The sequence below is a fragment of the Penicillium concentricum genome (assembly GCF_028827145.1).
Source record: "Penicillium concentricum strain IBT 3081 chromosome Unknown utg000001l_segment0_segment0, whole genome shotgun sequence".
NCBI lineage: Eukaryota > Fungi > Ascomycota > Eurotiomycetes > Eurotiales > Aspergillaceae > Penicillium > Penicillium concentricum.
Window position 1 is genome coordinate 8,790,598 of NW_026622754.1, and position 17,909 is coordinate 8,808,506.

Genomic DNA, 17,909 nt, shown 5'->3' on the forward strand with positions numbered 1-17,909 from the left:
GTGTTTTGGCATATTTTCCAGGCATTCTTTTTACTGATCATGTTCTTCATGTGCAATAATGGCACTTCCAAAATTCAAATTGCAAGCTAAAGATCTAACAAGGGTTTCCCAACGCCTAACATGCAAATCATATCATCCGAAAACATAGCCCAACTGTTGATTTAGTCGATGCACTCGATGGCTTCGAGTCGCTGCATCGCTCGGCCACCTTCCTTCTCGAATTGGCCGACCAGTCGCTCGCATTCTCTCTTCAATCGTTCTTCGCCGTTCTTTGCGTTCCACGCGATCCATTCTTGGACCGTCATCTTCTTCTCTGGGCTAGTCAAGCCGCCTTTCACGCCTTTGAAAAGTCCGGATAAATCTGCGTTTTCCTTGTCACTGGCCTCTCCAAACAGCACTTCATCGATATCCACCGGTGTCCATGGATGTCCGGAAGGTCCGAATCCACCATTGGCGTTGCGCTTGGATGGTGATGGGGTACTAACTGCCAGAGGTGCTCGGAACTCTGGATGCTTGGGTGTTGATTGGACAGGTGGACGGGATGCTGAGGGCCGCGACGATGGAGGCCGGTTTTCGGCATCTGATGACTGGGGTGATAGCGAAGGAGTGTTTTGGTGGGCTGGTGGAAGGGGCGAAATTGCCCGGTTGGAGCGTTTTGAATTCCTCCGAGACTCATGAACTTCATGCGGGGAGGTCTGGCTTTGGACTAAGGTCTCTGCGAGATGCTCTTCGTGAGGGATATCGCTATACCGTTTCGCGGTCTTTGGCGGTAAACTGGGCGTCTTCCGATCAGATTGTGGCTCGGGAGACATTTCTTGTGGAGGGGGAGAAGACTCCTGGGGAGGGTTGACCATCTCAAGCTGGTCAGGCAAATCATCTGTAGTCTCAAATTCATCATCCTGTTCCTCGACCGACGGTTCGACGCGGTGTGCTTGGACTGGGGACTCAAGAACAGGAGCTTGCGCCGCCTTTTTCTCGGGTTTCTTGGACTTTTTCTCTTTGGTTGATGTGGCATCCTTCTTCTTGGAACTCTTCTTCGATTCAGCCTTGGGCATTGGTTCTTCAGGTTCTGATGCATGCTCCGGCTCGTTGCTGACAATCTCGACGGAGATGAAGGAGTCGTGACGCTCGGAATCATCCCGCACATCGGAAGCCCTCGGCCCTAAAGATTCTCGAAGCTCTGGAGATTGTGTTTTTATCGTCTCTTCAGTCTTAGTCTTCTTCGTCCCCTTTTTCTTGGATCCTTTTGCCTTGGTCTTTGGAGCTGGCGGCTCAGGTGCCTCTGGTTCATCATCAAGCAGTTCCACGTGAGGATCCGAACGGTCCTCGTGATCACTGGCGACCGGTCCGGGGGATTTAGCTACGGCCTTGGACTTTTTGCTCGATTTAGTCTTCTTCGATACCCGTGGCTCTGCTAGCTCTGCCTCAATCTCAGGCTCGGGTTCAGCAGGGTTAGGGATATCCGCTTCGAGGCCTGCTTCAATTTCCGCGTCGATCTCCGAGTCGCGAGGGGCTCGCGCCTTTGACGGGACTGCTGGTGCAACAGGCACATCGGACACCTTGCGAGCCTTGGACGCACTCTTTTTCGTGGACTTGCGGCCTCTATTGGTTTCTTCTTCCGAGGCAGCGACACCCACTGGCTCTGCATCTGCCATTGCGGAGTCACTGTGGTCGTAATTGTAGTTGCGAGTAATGCTGCTGCTCCGTGTTTTTGTGGCTCGCCTCTTCGCTGGGGGTTCTGCTGGCGCCTGCGATGGCTCTCTTTCCACCATGGCAACTGGGTTTGGTTCATCCTTGATATCCTCACTGGCCCTCTTCTTCCCTCTGCCGGCGCGTTTGGGTTTGATAGGCTCCGGTTGAGCGACTTCTTCAATGTCGGCCTCAATTTGGCCCTCCACCTCCGCTGATTCTTCCTTCTTGGTCTTGGTGCCCTTTGATTTGCTCTTGGTTGCCTTCTTTGTAGATTTGGATTTTGTGGTGGCCTGGGACATGGTGCTCTGGTCCATTGAGTCATCCATTTCTATATCGGGCGTTTCGTATGTAGCTGGGCCAACGGATTGGGTTGAAAGCCGAGAGGACGCCTTGGAAACCCGAGCTTTCTTAGCACGAGTGGATTTGCTCTTTTTTCCTGGCGGCTGGGCGAAGAAAAAGAATGAACAATCCGACGAGCGGCGATAGTGTTCGTCGCTGGGGAAGTTAGCAAACGTCTAACTGGGAAAGAGCGATGAATACCCACAATGGGTCGTCCTTGGGCTCCCAGCCATCCAAAGACAACTTGCAATAAACACAGCTGGCTAGGTCATTGCTCTCGTCTGTAGGGCAGAAATACCATCCGCCTTCAACCATCTATCATTGTTGTGAGCCAAAAGAATATGAGTACGGTGGAGACGCGCGTTACCTTCTCTGACTGGCATACCCAGCCCTTTTTCCCATCGTGGGGCCATGCCGTACCAAATGTTGACAGTCTCGCTTGTGTAATCCGGTCGCCCGTAGGGTCTTCAATCGAGGCGGGGTTGGAGCTGCTCTGCTGGAGGTCCATCATGATGGCCCATCCGCAGTCAGGCGCATGCTTGAGATGCTCTGTGACGGGGTTGTCGTCCTCCTCCCAGCCGTCCAGCGCTCGGTGGCACTCGAAACATGTTGTGTTGTCGGGATTTGTCTCGTATGGTTTGTAGTAGAAACCAGCGTGCGCCAACTAGAATCCCACCAAGTCAATCACCTTGAAATGCGCGCGTGGAATCATTCCAAGAAATGACATACCTCAGCTGGTGAAGGACGCTGGTGCGGCCATGTAATCGCTTTGGGTGTTTTTGTGCCGGAAGATCTGCGCTTCTCCGGCTTCAACACTATATCAAAGCTGGCTAGGCGGGCCGCAAAGGTATCCATTTCCGAGCCCATGGCGAGGTATCAGAGCAATCAGAGACAATCAGTGCCAGTATCCGACATGTAAATGCACTTTTTGTTGAGGAAATAGGCGAATATTGTCGAAAGAGTCGTTGTTGTTGATCCTCCGCGTCTGTTTACTTTTGGTTGTTACGCATCGACACGCGTCCACGTGACCCTTACTCAGCACCCGAAGGGGAGCAGGACGGGGAGTACGTCAGTGCCGGAAATGTTGACGGAGCGCCCCAATTCGCTTCACTTCAATTCACTCATTTGCTTTTCATGCGGGACAATTCATGCTCTTTGATTTGACTCACTCATTGCGCTCCGCGCCTCGATTTCTTTTGTCCGAACCTCAATTATGCCGGGAGTAATAGTATGTCAGATCCCCCACTCTCCCCGATGATCCCGCTACAACTTATCTGCTAGATGGTTGCTTCTCGAGGAGCTAAACCCAGCTCTCTCTGGCGCTCTCGCACCCCTCTCTCGTCCCCACGCGTTATTCCTTCTTCGGCTCGTTGTCTGTCATTCAATTGTCGTTCAATTACTCCCTACAATGGCCGATGCTCGGCAAATAACGGCGTTTCGGCATCGCATCTGTTATGCAAGGTGACCACCAACAAGTCGTCCACCTCCTCATTCTCGACCTCTTCATCTTCGCTGTTGCCCGAATCGAACTGGGACGAGAATCCGAACTTGTCAATTACCAATTTCTCGGAACTTCCCTCTAAGGACTTCGGAGTTAATCAGCACATGATCATAAACCAGGATTTCAAGGAAGCATTGCGAATGATCCTTTGGCAGTTCAAAGCACCAATTCGATACGCATTTGCCTATGGATCGGGCGTCTTTCCGCAGAATGGCAGCGGAGCTCCGTCCAGCTCACTGCACCCCTCGGCACCCACTGCCATTCAAAATATGCAAAAGGGGTCCGGCAAGATGATTGACTTCATTTTTGGAGTGTCATACTCCCAGCATTGGCATGATATCAATCTGAACCAACATCGTGATCATTATTCTGCATTGGGCTCCACGGGGTCGTACATGGTCTCCCAAGTACAGGACCGCTTCGGTGCGGGTGTCTACTTCCATCCTTATATCACTGTGAACGGGACAATGATCAAATATGGTGTAGTGAACCTGGATACGTTATGTAGGGACCTCACTCAGTGGGACACCATGTATCTCGCCGGTCGTCTGCAGAAGCCCGTCAAGATCTTGCGGGACCACCCCAAGGTGCGATTGGCGAACCAGATGAACTTGTTGTCTGCTTTACGAGTCGCATTGCTACTGCTGCCAGAAAGATTCAGCGAGTTTGAGCTATACAGCACAATCGCAGGTATGAGCTATATGGGAGATCTACGCATGGCCCTTCCGGCCGAGGACCCCAGCAAGGTGCGAAATATTGTTTCAGGACAAATGGCGCACTTCCGCCGGCTCTACGCACCACTCATCGAAAATTTGCCAAATGTCACTTTCCAGGACCCCCGCTGCAACAACCCGGATTGGATTGATGACCCTAACGCCATCTTGGCTATGGAGCAAGATATGGATCCGGTGAAGCGCGGTAACATGGTCCGCCGTCTGCCTGAATCTTTCCGGCAAAAGTTGTACTTCCAGTACCAGTCTCGCTTCGGGATTCCCCGGGCCGATTTCAATAAGATGGTTCAGGAGAGCAAGGACGCGGATGAGGTTCTTCGCCGGCCTCAAGGCGGTTCGTTTGAGCGACGGATTGCCGGGAATGATTTCCTTCAGGAGGAGGTCTCCAAATCTATTGAAAAGACTATCCGCTGGCCAAGTACTGTCCAGACGATCAAGGCACCGTTCACGGCAGGCCTTGCTAAGAGTTGGACTTACATGATGGAGAAACGTGATAAGCACAAGAAATCTCAGATGGCGGCCGCTTCAGCACTTGAAAGCCCCCCTGGGGTGAATAAGGAAACTCAAGCACCGAAGCCATCCGAGCCGAAGGAGACAAAGAAAGAGTAAGCGATTCAAGTGTATTTTGACGAATAGCCTAGGTTGCAGACATGGGGCATATAGCGCTGTGGGTTTTTGTAACCCATGTATCAACATCATTGATATATCTGTTATCGACAGAAAAATTCTCATCGGGCCCAATACATACGGACTATATAGAGCCTTTCATTTGTTGAATAAACCATACAGATTCTTTTTTTTTTTTTTCGTTTCTTGCCCTTTGCTTATTATCCTAACGTACCACAAATACCTGATAGGTGGGTTGTAAAAGAGACAAGGAGGTTGTATTATATACCGAGTGTACCTAGGTATCATAAGATGAGGCAGAGAGATTGGTTCTATGCCCTTGATATTGAAAGAAACCCCATCTGCAGCTACCAGGCAGACATGCAGACATGCAGAATGCAGGGTGGACTACATGACCACCTAAAATATAACTTTTTCAAATGCTTCCTGTAGTCCTCTACTCCCTAACCAAGCCTCCAGCGCTTGCATATCACCCCGATTGGCCCGCTGGCCACCTCGCTCTCCTAGCGAGTCAGTAATTTCCTCCATTCCCGAAAACACTCTCTGAACACCCTCTGTTTCTCGAAACCTCTCGCTGACTTTTTTCTGATGACTAGGGATATCACCCCAGGAATGTGTCTTGATGAAACTCATATAAGAGTCGATATCAGGCGATGCACCCTCAAGACACAATACGCCCGGCTTGCCCGCCAGCACAAATCCCGTCAGAGCATATCCCGGTGCGAGGTTGACCATATCATCCCTCTTTTTACGGGTTGACAGAGACGGGAAATAAAACCAGACTCGGACAGTTGGCCCTCTGTCTGTGTCTTCTGGGGTCACGGTCTGAGACTGCTTGCTTTCAAGAAAGCGGCTGGCTTCTGCTTGGATGTATTCAAATGCCTCTAAAGTGTCATCGCCTTGCGGTATTGAGGCAGTGAGTCCAGCAACTTCGGCTCTGGACATCCATTCTGGTTGTCGAGGCGAATATCCCAATGGTGGTGATTCATCGAGTGTCTCTGGATTATCACATTGCAGTGGCACAAAAATGTTGACTTGTATTGTTTTATCTCCATCTGCAATTGGTAGACAGACGGTGAGTGAGATACTTGAAGGGATTCTAGGAGGTGTGGATGTCGGATTCTCGCACCAGTCACGGAGTTTCTCGACACACTGTGTTGTGGATTCGGGGATTTCCAGCTCGCCTGGAGACGGGAACATCGCCATCAGGAGGTCAATCGTGGACAATTGGGATTCCATGATGTCCACTGGTAAAATTGATTGTTCTTCAAAGGCCATCTTGTTCACTATAGAAGCAGGAGTCACCAATATCGAAGAACTTGCATAAAACCAAGTGTAGTGATTTCCGGCGTTTGAGATGATAAAATCAGGAATGAAGCGATTGTGACTCTGGCTTGTAGGAGTTGAAATGTGCTAGAAGGGGCACGTAATATAGAGAATTAGACAGTTGATTCTTGGGCATAAATGTTTTCATTGAGGTCAGTGAATTGAGATCTCGACACTACCTATCTGGGAAGCCCTTGCACTCAGGGCCGACCTCGGGCCCCCAGGGCCGGCCCCGGGGAGATGGTTATTATGTAATCATTTATCAGATCCACCCGTCCATGGACCTAGGGCTGTATACTCCAAGTCGATCATTAGAGATTTGACTAGAATATACTGTGTGTCTTATTGAAAGTTCTGGTGACAAGTTGGATGTATATCCTATGGTATAGAGTAAATGATGCATATCATCCCAGCCAGTGGCCGTTCAGTATGGATTCGCCCCCGTTCATCTTGCGCAGCAACATAATAGCATTCACAAGTGATATGCGATGGTCAGGACTCTCATCTGTCAAGCCTCGTGCAACATCCATCAATTGGTAACCGAAAACGCTACCAGCAAGATACTCTGCGACGGCCAAAAGTACTTTTCCATAAGCCCAACAATCATTCCGAACTTGCATATCAAATGGTAAGGCATTGATTGATGTTAACCGTTGGTTCAGCAAATCCTCCACCGTCTCAGGTGCAAGCCATTCCCACGTAAATCCACAGCTGCCGCCGATATCAATGATAGCAGCGTGTCCTTTTGAATTCATGACTATGTTGGATGGCTTCAAGTCAAGATGGGACCGATGAGACTCATGCATGTGGATCAGAGCTTCTCCGATCTGAACCATCCGGGCTCTCCAGTTGAAGTATTTGCCAATGTTACCGGATTCAAGAATCTGCTCCAGTGAACCTAGATCCCAGAATTCGAGAAGAAACCCAGAAACTACCTTGGGACGCTCACTGGCCGGGTCGGTTTTGTAAGGGTTGGTGCATATGACGATACCAGCTAGTTGCACGATACCCGGATAACCTTGAAATTGCGTGAGTACCTCTAGTTCCTTCATTATACATTGGGTATCCCACGGTGGAATGTACAGTGGGCGATTGATCTCCTTGTAGACAAAGGCTTGATTCTCAAGCAATACCTTTGAGACTCCTCCGAGGATTTCACTTTTTGACTGCAACTGATTGACATCAATTTTGCGTAGTGAGGATGACGGACAAACAGGATAGAAGACTCTCTTCGGGTCTTCCGTGATCTCATAATTCATTTTGTATGCAATGGCTGCATAGGCATTGTCTTGGAACTCGAATCCCTGTCGAACTCTGACAATATTATGGGTCCCTTGGGAAATGATCAACGAGATCTGGGTAAGAGTATCGTCTAAGAGAGGGAGAGAGCGATAGTCGATCGATCGGGCAAACTGCGTAAATTCATCACGACGGTCACGAAATTCTTTCGGAGGTCGAAAATGAGTCAATGTGCCAATAACGATGATCTTGATCCACCATTGGCAACCACAATCTCGTACAATCAAGGTCAGCCATCGAATATGAGGCTCGGGGTCTTTATTGAGTTCAGCATCGTTGCTGGGATCATTTTTGCGATCTTCGCTGTAGTTTTTGTGCTTCAGATAGAGATGTGAGCAAATTTCCACAGTAGACATGATTGAATTCATGAGTATGGACGGAGCAGTCGCAAAGCTGACTCGTAGATGGGCAATTCTCGAGGCGAACCCCTTGCAGATAGAGTTTACGCTAAGTTGTATATACTTAAACATGCGCTAGACCTGTTTAGGACGGGATTAGGGAAGATGTCGGTCTGTACTGGTTACGGTGAGCAGCCCATTGGGTCCTTACGTGAGAATTATAGTTTCTCATAAGAGCAAGTAAATATCTATGGAAAACACATATAGAGAGAGCCCTGAGAAGACATCTAAAAAGCCACTTGAAAAGACTTTGAAAAAGAATACCAAAAAAGGACATTATGAGGCCTCATAACCTTGGAAGTGGCCAACTATTGTTGTACTCATCTCAATAAAAGTAAACACGAAAAGGGAAAGGGAAAGGTTTTGTTCAAGAGGACTTTGCCAGCCCGCCATGTAATGATACCACAAGTGATCTTCATTCAAGACAACTCCAGCAAACTTATTCGTGTCCCGATTCCACTCTATCCAATGATCATTTTGCCCGAGGATCCGAAGATACTTCTCAGCCAAGACGAAATAGGAGTAGGCCCAGTTGGTTGGCTGTGTTCAAAAGAGGGAAGACATAGCCGGACGGCGGTGAACTTCCCACCCAGCATTATTTTCAATGCGATCAGGGGCGTTCTGGCTAGGGTCTGTCGAGGCCCGAGACTGGCCTCTGGATGAACTGTACCAATGGGAGAATGTAGAAGCTAAGGAGTGGAAATTAGTTTCTCGTGCTTCTCAACACATGTATGGGGGAGACTTACATTCTGAGGGGTGACAGTACTGCCACGGCCATGTCTGCAACAGAATCTCGATGGCCTGCTATATAAGTAACGGGGATATCTAAAAACAGAAGAGGAACATTACATGTTTCCAGATCTGAAAGGCTTTGAAAGACTATGCACGATCAATTTCGAAAGAAGTTGAAGAGAAGATTGTAGAGGAAGTTACTCACCTAGGAAGGCATGATGGATTAGACTTTGGGCTAGATCTGATTTGTGAATGGCTCTTTTTCTTGTATATCGTCATATATGACCACATATGTATGTAGAATTTTTTTCCTCAGTTTCATTCTTCTTGACTTCGTTCCTTGTTTCCTTGACTTTTTTCGAAAATGTCATATGTAACAAGTTGGGGGGCTCACAAGATATTTGAAGGGCTAAAATTGCAGCCAGACACACGCTACGCAAAAGTCCTAGATGGGCACAAAGAACAACTACGCATACTCTATTATGGTAACCGATTTTTCGATATCGGCCTCTTTGTGGATATCATAATAGCCGAGTTTCTCCTTCGTGCAATCGTTCAAGGACAATCTCTAAAGAGCAAGGTTCGTGTTTTAAAAAAAGATAGCCGACGAAGGCCAAGGTCAAGAAGCACAATATAACGAGGAGCTTACAAATTTACTCCAGCAACGTGACAAGGCCCAGCATAAGCTTTACCTTGCCGAAACAATGTTTCCTATTGGGCCGATCAAACAGTCCTATGAGAGCCTACGACAAAATACAACTTGGTATCTTCGGAAAGAACTAGTCGAAGATTGTGTGAAGAGAGGGGGCTGCTGTGGTCGAACCTGTGGGTGCTGTCAGATCCACCACGAAGGAGCAGAAAGAACCAAGGGGGTTGGACACTGTACGCCTGCGTGCGGATGTTGTTCGATCGAACGAGGTTTCGAGTATACTAAGGAAGAGAGACAAGGCTTCGTCGATGATTTTAAAAAGAAGATGTACGACGATAACCCGGCCTGTGTCATCCAGATGGCAGAAGCTTTCTTTTTACCGCCACCGGAGGATAAACCCAAGGAGGAGATGCCCCAGGAGGAGAGAACACAGTGCGAGGGTGCAAAAAAGCCGTGGTGGAAACGAATGTCTGCGAAGGGTTGAATGGCAAGCGACGTTGCTTACTGCTTGCTGCTTGCTTTTTGGTTCAGAGCCTCGCTGTCTCGAACGTTCTGGTTCGGTTACATCAAGGTAGAGTACCATGGCAGTTGCATTAGATATATCCCAGGTTATTTACATAGAAATGACATGCGGTTTATGCTTTGTATCTCCTTTCATCTTGCTAAAAGACCGAGGAAGAGAAAATATCTATGAAAAAAATGCATATAAAAAGTCTACCATAAAAACACAAGACATAAGCGGTTGACTATGCTGTCATATTTAACCAGATAATATAATACAGAATGCCATAGCCAACAAATCATATTCTACTACATTTGAGAGCCTTTCAGGTACATGGGATCCTGGCGATTGATGAGTCAGAGCTAATGTTTACAAGTCTCATAATTCCCTAGATAAGAGATTTAGCAGGCTATTCCCATTAATAGAATTATGATATATTAATGTGGAATGCGATTCAGAGTGTAGAGAGTACCGAGTGTATAGATCGGCATTTGACTCATAGAGTTCCGATAAAACCCCCCGGGTACCCCCACCAACCCTGCTCCAACACCTCACATTCCTCACCACAATGGCTTCATCTCCCTTTAATTTGGCCACCTGCGCCCGTCCTAATATCCTGGCATTGCAGCCATACCGATGCGCCAGAGAGTATGCTGCCCTTTCCGAATTACCGATACCGGCGAGCTAATGAGTCAGTGACTACAAAGATGATGGGACGAACGTCCTCCTCGACGCCAACGAGAATGCCTTCGGTCCTGGTCTTGCACTGAACAGCGAGGGAGCATTGCAATCCTCTCAGACTGGCAATGCCACGGGAGCCTCCAATCCGGAGATTGACTTCCTCGGCCTGAACCGCTACCCCGATCCGTGAGTGAAATTATACAGTCGCGTCTCATCCAGATCAATTGGACTAATAATGTGTCTCTCAGTCACCAGATTGAATTGAAGCAGCTCTTCTGCAACCTCCGCAATACCCACCACCACACCCCAAAGACCCTCCTCCCCGAGCACATGTTCTGCGGTGTTGGCTCAGACGAAGCCATTGACGCGCTCCTACGCTGCTTCTGCGTCCCCGGCAAAGACAAGATCCTCACATGTCCCCCAACCTACGGAATGTACAGCGTCAGCGCGCAGGTCAACGATGTCGAGATCGTCAAGGTACCACTAGACACTACAAACGGCTTCCACCTACAAGCCGATAAAGTCAACGAGGCCCTATCAGCCGACCCATCAATCAAGTTGGCCTACATCTGCTCGCCAGGCAACCCGACCGCGAATCTGATCCGCAAAGAGGATATCCGCAAGGTACTCGAGCACCCGACCTGGAACGGTATCGTGGTGGTCGACGAGGCGTATATCGACTTTGCGCCCGAAGGCTCCAGCCTGGCAGAGTGGGTGACCGAATGGCCCAACCTAGTTGTCATGCAGACCCTCAGCAAGGCCTTTGGTCTGGCTGGTATCCGCCTCGGCGTGGCCTACGCCAGCGTGGAGGTGGCCCGTCTCCTCAACAGCCTCAAAGCCCCTTATAACATCTCCAGCCCGACAAGCGCGCTTGCTTCGGCGGCACTCACCGCGCCAAATCTAAAGGTGATGCACAGGTTCCGTTCGCAGATCATCGCGCAACGCGATCGTCTGCTCCGTGAGCTACCGGCGATCCCCGGTGTGGGTCAGTTCCTTGGCGGCAGCGACGCGAACTTCTTGCTCGTGCAGATCCTGGACGCCGAGGGCCGACCCAATAACGTGACTGCGCTTGCTGCTTATGAGGCCATGGCGGAGAAGCGCGGTGTAGTGGTCCGCTTCCGTGGGAAGGAGCTTGGGTGTGAGGGCTGTCTCCGTATCACGGTCGGTACCGATGCGGAGGTTACCAAATTCCTTCAGGAGTTACGGACTGTTTTGGGAGAGTTGCGTGCTGGGGCTGGAATCAAGTTGCTTTCGGAGGAGAGGGAGGACTCGGCGGCCGCTGTGGTTGGATGAAGGTTGCGCGATTAATTATCTTGGAGATCATAAGGTTTGGGAAGATAACATTGTCACATTTCACTATTGGGGGCTAAAAGATAGAATATATATATACTGTTAACTCGCTTATCTTATATATCCCATATGTTTAGGGGATGCAACGTAGCACAACCTTGGCTTTATCTCGAAACAAGTAATAGTCCACGTGTGACGAGTAGCCCTGAGTAGCCATGGGAAGTCCATATTAAAAGTATCATTATACTAAAACTGTTGAAAGCCAAGGCCGTTCCCCTCCGTTACTAACAAGGAACCTGGTACTCCGTACCCCGTACCCCGTACCCCTATAATGTCAATGTTCATAATGTTATTGTGGACGTTTTCTTTAGACGTGTTACGCGCTCACCGCATAAGTGAGACGCTTAATACCAAATGTGATATGAATATCTCAGATTAGCCAGTTGAATGTCAGTGGTCCTCTGATCATATGGGCTTATCTTCTCGAGTTCCCCTCTCTCAAGGTTTTCCACTTGAAACCTATTAATTTATTAATTCCCCTATATCTCCCGACTTATTACGAAGTACCCATCTACCATCTCTGAGATCTCAGGATCGTCACCTTCATCTTAGTCTCCGCAATTCGCCCCATAACCGTTAACCCCACACACTCTGGCACGTGCGAGCAATGTAAAGCACTGTGATAATCGCTTTCTGCGAGAGACTGCTGTTTTTCTTTGCTGTTTTTCTTCGTCATGGCCTCCATGGCCTCCATGGCCATGTCGCTAGTCACCCGTGGCATGTATCATGAAACCCCGCCAGACATGCAGACCAGAAGCGAGATCAATCCGACACTTATGATGAGTTGGTGGGCTACCATATTCTCGTTGGTTATCATCGTCGTACGCCTATTTGGTCGTTACATTCGTGTTGAACGTTTTTTCACCGAGGACAAGGTCATGATGATCAGCGTCATTCCCCTGATCATTCGCATGGTCCTGGTGCATTTCGTGCTCATATTGGGGACCAACAATAGCACCACCACAGGTCTGACAGAGAAGGAGATATCGAATAGAGAGCTGGGCAGTAAGCTGGTTCTTGCTGCGCGTATATTCTACGCTATCTTGTAAGACATAATGCACCCTTATCTTCACCTTGGATCTAGTTCAAAATGACTCACCCACCACTATAGCATCTGGACGGCCAAAGTGACCGTGTGTGAATTCCTAAAGCGAGTCACAGGATTGACCTGGCGCCGGTCAACAACCTTCTTCCTCCGCTTCATCTCCTTCTTCCTCTTCTCAACCCTAGTAGCCGTGGTCATCGCAACCCTATCCGAATGTCAACCCTTCAACCACTACTGGCAGGTCATCCCAGACCCAGGCCCAACCTGCCGCACCGGCTACATCAACCTAATAACAATGGGCTCCTGCGACGTGATAACCGACCTCTTACTCGTCGCCATCCCAGTCCCCATCATCCTCATGGCCCAGATGCCTCTCAAACGCAAACTCGCCCTCTCAATCCTCTTCTGCCTATCCCTGATATTGGTTGCCATAACCTCCTACCGCGTCCCTTCCGTAATCCAACACAAAGGCTCCCAACAATACCGCTCCCTCCTCGCCTCCCTCGAAATCCTCGCCGCAACAGCAGTCTCAAACGTCCTAGTCATAGGCTCCTTCGTCCGAGACCGCGGCGTCAAAAAACTAAAATACAAACGAGCACAAGGCTCAGCATCCGTCTCAGAAAGCATGGACAAATCATACGTCCGCAGAAACACTGTCATGCAAAACCAATGGGGCTCAGACTCGGAACTCGCAACTGGTCTATGCATCCGTCTAGACCCAGATATATACAGCATCCCAGGATCCTCAGACGGAACACGTCTACCAAGACCAGCACCTGTCGCCCCACCAGCTCAGATCCCACTATCAGTCGCTCGAACAGGAACCCTCGATCCAACGTGGTCATTCGCAACAACCCGTCGCTCAGACGACGATCACACATCCACAACAGATAGTCTCGAGCCTAAAATCTCACCCCGCGAATACCTACGCACAAGCCAGTCCCCACGCGAGATCTCGCCGACATCAGAGACGCCGCGTCGCGTCTCCTTCTCAGATGTCGGCGGTTTATTGACAAGAGCACTACCGGAGTCCGGGTCTGGTCATGTGCGTGCCCAGACCGAGGAGAACGTGCCGCGTCGGAGAGGGGGCGGGAGTAGGGCTTTCTTGGAAGATTTTGGGATTGTTGTACCGCGAACGACGTTTGGGATTCGGCCGCCGCTTTCTGGTCCTGCGGAATTGCCATTTCCTGCGGCGGCTTTTGGTCCTCGTTTGGTTTCGGTGTCGGGTTCTTCGGATTTAACCCTCGATACTAATGTTGAGCTTCATGATGTTGGTGGGTTGTTATCGCGACATGATCATTAACTTTATGCAGCGTGATGTGATATGATGTGACGGCTGTTTTTCTTTGTTTCTTGGACTTGGGATGAGACTTGTCTCCTGTGGTATATGGGCTGGAGTCTCTCGTTTTGGTTAATGGGACTATATGTCTCGCATTCCCCTGTATCTTCTTCTTTGTTTACTGATTCTTGTTCTATTCCCCCTCATGCGATTATCAGCGTTGGCGTTGGAGGTGTTACCTCCCGAGATCCCTTGGATACTTCCAATGGCTCGGGCATGACTCTGGCTTGCTAATAATGTACCCCTACAACTACCATCTACATACATCTACAGCATACGGAGAAATGACTCTGTTGGAAGTTAATTCAATATAATTACATGATGAGAGAATGATTGGGCTTTCTCCTAGAGTCCTTTGGAAGTTGAATGATAAAATAACAAGGCTTCGATTATATGAATTTTGGAAACAACCAGTTGTCCATTTATGAATCTTAGATATAATGCATATGCAAGAACCAAACGACAAAAAATAAATAAAAAAAAGGCGCAGAGAGAATGCTAGACAAACGCTAGACTTCATGTATAAGTTGACGCATTGAGCATGTACGGATAACCTCCTCGAATCTATGCCTTCTCCTCGATCGAGACCTGCTTGAGTTCTTCCTCAACGTCGGCCACGGCATCCTGCTCCCGAGCCAGCTCAGCCTCAGCCGAGGGAGCGCCGTTCTCTTGGGCGGGCTTCTTGGCAGCATCGGTGGACCGGCCGTTGGTCTGGGGGATGGGGGCGGGGGCGTTGGCCTTGGTCTCCTCCTCTTCGATACGGGTAATCTCTTCCTGGGCCTTTTTGATGTTCTGTGGGGTAATTAGCAACTGATCACAACCGACCTCGGAAAAAAGGAAACTTACCTCTGCGGTCTTGCTGGCCTGGTTCTTCTTCCACTCAGTGATCTTGGCAGCCAGCTTCTCCACGGAGGCGGGGACATCCGCCTGGTTCATGGGAGGATCGATCTTGACCTTGGCGAAGTCCTCAATGATACCAACATTCATATTGAACTTGGCGCTCTCAGCAGGGGCGGCAGCCTTCTTGCCGCCCTTCTTGCCCTTCTTGCCACCGGAACCGCTGAAGTAGTCTTCCTCGTCGTTCTTGCGCACGACCTTCATTCCCTTGATCTCGGCGGCTTCAACAGTGCGGCCAACTCCGGCACGGAACTTGCTGCCCTCATCCTTCTTCTCGTTCAGACCCAGAGCGGTGAAGTCATAGGCGGGATCGAAGTGACGGATCAGGCCCTGAGCAGTCAGGATCTCGTCGGCGTAAGCAAGCTGCGAGGCCTCCTCAAGCTTCTTATCAGCGGTCTTCTTGCGCTTCTCGCGCTGGTAGGCCTCCTGCTCAGCCTTCACGCGCTCGCGTTTCACACGGTAAGCCTCATCCTCGTACTCCTTGTAGGCACGGCGAGCCTTGAAGTAGTTATCCTTGATAGTGCGGATAGCAGTATACTTTTCCTGCTGCTCGTTGCGCAGCTTGGTGCGCTCGTCGCGCAAAGCATTCAGGTTCTTGAAGACAGCGTCCTGCTCGGCCTTGATAGCATCGAGCTCCTTCTGGATCTCGGCGTACTTGTCGCTCAGCGCCTTGGCCTCGGGGTTGTCGAGGGTCTTGCGCAATTCGGAGATCTGTGTCTTGATGTCGTTAATGCCCTTCTGCGCCTCGTCCAAGCCGGCGAAGCTCTTGCGCTGCTTGCGCAAGTTGGAGACCTCGGTGAGAGCCTTGCGCTCATCCACCAGGCGGAGGGTGCCAGAGTCGACCGACTTCTCGAGGCGGGCGATCTCCTTGTCGATCTCTTCGACGCTCTTGAATGACAGACGTCCGCGAGAGTTGTTCTGCTCGGTAATGCGGGCCTTGAGGTTGGCATCCAAGGCGTTGATCTTCTCCTGGGTGGAGGACCGGCTGGACTTGAAGCCGGACTGCTTCTGACGAATGGCGGAGAGTTCGGCGCGCAGCTCCTGCTGCTTCTTAACGGTGGGCGAATCCTGGTTGTTTGGCTTTGCGTTGTCCAACTTGGCCTTGATTTGGTTCTGTTGCGCATATCAGTCATTGGCCCGAGGACATGGTATGCAAGTAAATAATGAACACGACAATCAACAATCAACAATCGGAGTGGGTCGGGATCATCCCCGCGACTCAGAGTCAAATGAAAGCTCAAGTGACAATTCCAAAAAAGAAAGGCTTTCGTACCAATTTCTCCTGAGCAGCAGTGTGCTCCTTCTCAGCCTCAGCGAGACTGGCCTTATAGGCGGCCTCATCGGGCTTGGTGGGCTTAACCCGCTCCGCATCAGTGGCAGCCATTGCGACGAATTGAATGTAAAAAGAGAGACAGAGAAGGAAGAATTGCCTTCTGAGGAACCTGAAGGGATTAAATAGACCAACGAGACCAAAAGGGAACTAAAAAGGGGAAACTTGAGATAATTAAAATGGTTCGGTCGGTTTCTCCGCTTAAGTGTCGCTGGCAGAAAGTTCCCGCCGATTTTTCTCACCTTTATCTCTCCACCGGAGCTCTTTCTACCCGTTTTTTTTCTTTGCTCTCTTGACGGGATAACCTCTTATTTTCTTTCTTTAATCTAGTCCAACTACTCACTCCATTATGGATGGGGATTCAGCACACTCCATGGAGGCCGAGCGCGAGATGACTCGGCTCTGGCGCACCTTTAGAACAGTCTATGAACTGCTCGCTGACCGGGTAGGCACTTCAGATCGAGTCCCTGACTTCTCAGTGTCTCTCCCATAATGCCCATTTACCCATGGCTAACCATCGGCGACACAGGGCTACGAAGTGTCTGATAACGAGCTGGTACTCCCGCTAGAAGACTTCCGCGCAAAATATGCCGACCCTCTGGGCTACCCTGAGTATGCGAAATCCTTGCATCCACCGTCCCATTGCCTTGAGAGAGTGAAAACTTGAGCTGAGCAATGCCGGCACACATCATTGAAGAAGCACACATCACTAACAACCCGTTCCGCAACAACAGTCGCACCAAGATGAAAATCCAAGCCCGCCCCACCGACACCATGAAGTTGAAATACACAGCGCTGCCCAGCAAAGCAAACCCCAACCCCCAGCCCGATTGTGGCACAATCTATGTCGACTTCTGCCCCGACTCTTCAGGTGTCGGAACCAAGCAAGTGCGCGCCTTCAACCATCTTGTCGATGAAAACAACTTCCACACTGGTATCTTCATCACGCAGACCCCCATTTCGCCCTCTGCCGTGCGCCTGCTTTCCGGCGTCCCCGGCCGCATTTGCGAGCACTTCCAGGAACAGGATCTGCTCGTCAACATCACCCGCCACGAGCTGGTCCCCAAGCACGTCCTGCTTAGCCCTGAAGAGAAGGGCAAGCTCCTCGAGCGCTATCGTCTGAAGGAGTCCCAATTGCCCCGCATACAGATCTCCGATCCTGTCGCCCGCTATCTTGGTTTGCGCCGTGGTCAGGTCGTTAAGATCATCCGCAAGTCTGAGACTGCGGGTCGCTATGCCAGTTACCGCTGGGTCATTTAAACTTCGAAACAAGGTTGCTAAGAATGGAACAAGAAGATTGATATGCGACTCTTCATGGACCGACGCTAGATCCCTCTCTTCCTTTTTCTTTTTCTCTCATTTGGGGGTTTTGCAAGCCCAAAGAGTCAAAAGCCCGCTTCCTGTGAGCCTCAACCTCGCAAATTCGAATTGCATCGGGTCCACTTCACTGTCTCCGATATGACTGCTTTCC

At 50.0% G+C, this 17,909-nt stretch overlaps 9 protein-coding genes across 9 annotated transcripts; 5 read left to right on the top strand and 4 right to left on the bottom strand.

Moving 5' to 3' along the window:
- Positions 1-161: 161 nt before the first annotated feature.
- N7517_003392 (baculoviral IAP repeat-containing protein) lies at positions 162-2,898 on the bottom strand (the record flags this gene model as incomplete). The annotated part of the gene is made up of 4 exons (XM_056721122.1): positions 162-2,187; positions 2,237-2,346; positions 2,399-2,695; positions 2,761-2,898. The coding sequence occupies 4 exons, from the start codon at positions 2,896-2,898 to the stop codon at positions 162-164; spliced, it is 2,571 nt and encodes an 856-aa protein (XP_056585257.1).
- A 414-nt stretch (positions 2,899-3,312) lies between these two features.
- Positions 3,313-4,872, top strand: N7517_003393 (phosphatidate cytidylyltransferase; the record flags this gene model as incomplete). The annotated part of the gene is made up of 1 exon (XM_056721123.1): positions 3,313-4,872. One exon carries the CDS (start codon positions 3,313-3,315, stop codon positions 4,870-4,872), a length of 1,560 nt encoding a protein of 519 aa, XP_056585258.1.
- A 417-nt stretch (positions 4,873-5,289) lies between these two features.
- On the bottom strand, positions 5,290-6,129 carry N7517_003394 (DUF1115 domain protein; the record flags this gene model as incomplete). The annotated part of the gene is made up of 1 exon (XM_056721124.1): positions 5,290-6,129. One exon carries the CDS (start codon positions 6,127-6,129, stop codon positions 5,290-5,292), a length of 840 nt encoding a protein of 279 aa, XP_056585259.1.
- Positions 6,130-6,620: 491 nt separating this feature from the next.
- Positions 6,621-7,871, bottom strand: N7517_003395 (uncharacterized protein; the record flags this gene model as incomplete). The annotated part of the gene is made up of 1 exon (XM_056721125.1): positions 6,621-7,871. One exon carries the CDS (start codon positions 7,869-7,871, stop codon positions 6,621-6,623), a length of 1,251 nt encoding a protein of 416 aa, XP_056585260.1.
- Positions 7,872-9,009: 1,138 nt separating this feature from the next.
- N7517_003396 (uncharacterized protein) lies at positions 9,010-9,778 on the top strand (the record flags this gene model as incomplete). The annotated part of the gene is made up of 2 exons (XM_056721126.1): positions 9,010-9,225; positions 9,308-9,778. The coding sequence occupies 2 exons, from the start codon at positions 9,010-9,012 to the stop codon at positions 9,776-9,778; spliced, it is 687 nt and encodes a 228-aa protein (XP_056585261.1).
- Positions 9,779-10,364: 586 nt separating this feature from the next.
- N7517_003397 (histidinol-phosphate transaminase) lies at positions 10,365-11,770 on the top strand (the record flags this gene model as incomplete). Its single annotated transcript, XM_056721127.1, has 3 exons — positions 10,365-10,444; positions 10,493-10,663; positions 10,726-11,770. The coding sequence occupies 3 exons, from the start codon at positions 10,365-10,367 to the stop codon at positions 11,768-11,770; spliced, it is 1,296 nt and encodes a 431-aa protein (XP_056585262.1).
- A 731-nt stretch (positions 11,771-12,501) lies between these two features.
- On the top strand, positions 12,502-14,175 carry N7517_003398 (putative integral membrane protein Pth11-like; the record flags this gene model as incomplete). The annotated part of the gene is made up of 2 exons (XM_056721128.1): positions 12,502-12,872; positions 12,939-14,175. 2 exons carry the CDS (start codon positions 12,502-12,504, stop codon positions 14,173-14,175), a joined length of 1,608 nt encoding a protein of 535 aa, XP_056585263.1.
- Positions 14,176-14,775: 600 nt separating this feature from the next.
- Positions 14,776-16,549, bottom strand: bfr1 (putative nuclear segregation protein (Bfr1); the record flags this gene model as incomplete). The annotated part of the gene is made up of 3 exons (XM_056721129.1): positions 14,776-15,003; positions 15,058-16,221; positions 16,382-16,549. Coding segments are annotated over 3 exons (1,560 nt in total), but the record flags the coding sequence as incomplete, so codon positions are not given.
- A 238-nt stretch (positions 16,550-16,787) lies between these two features.
- On the top strand, positions 16,788-17,698 carry N7517_003400 (DNA-directed RNA polymerase core subunit RPB5; the record flags this gene model as incomplete). Its single annotated transcript, XM_056721130.1, has 3 exons — positions 16,788-16,883; positions 16,968-17,050; positions 17,173-17,698. 3 exons carry the CDS (start codon positions 16,788-16,790, stop codon positions 17,696-17,698), a joined length of 705 nt encoding a protein of 234 aa, XP_056585265.1.
- Between the last annotated feature and the right edge of the window lie 211 nt (positions 17,699-17,909).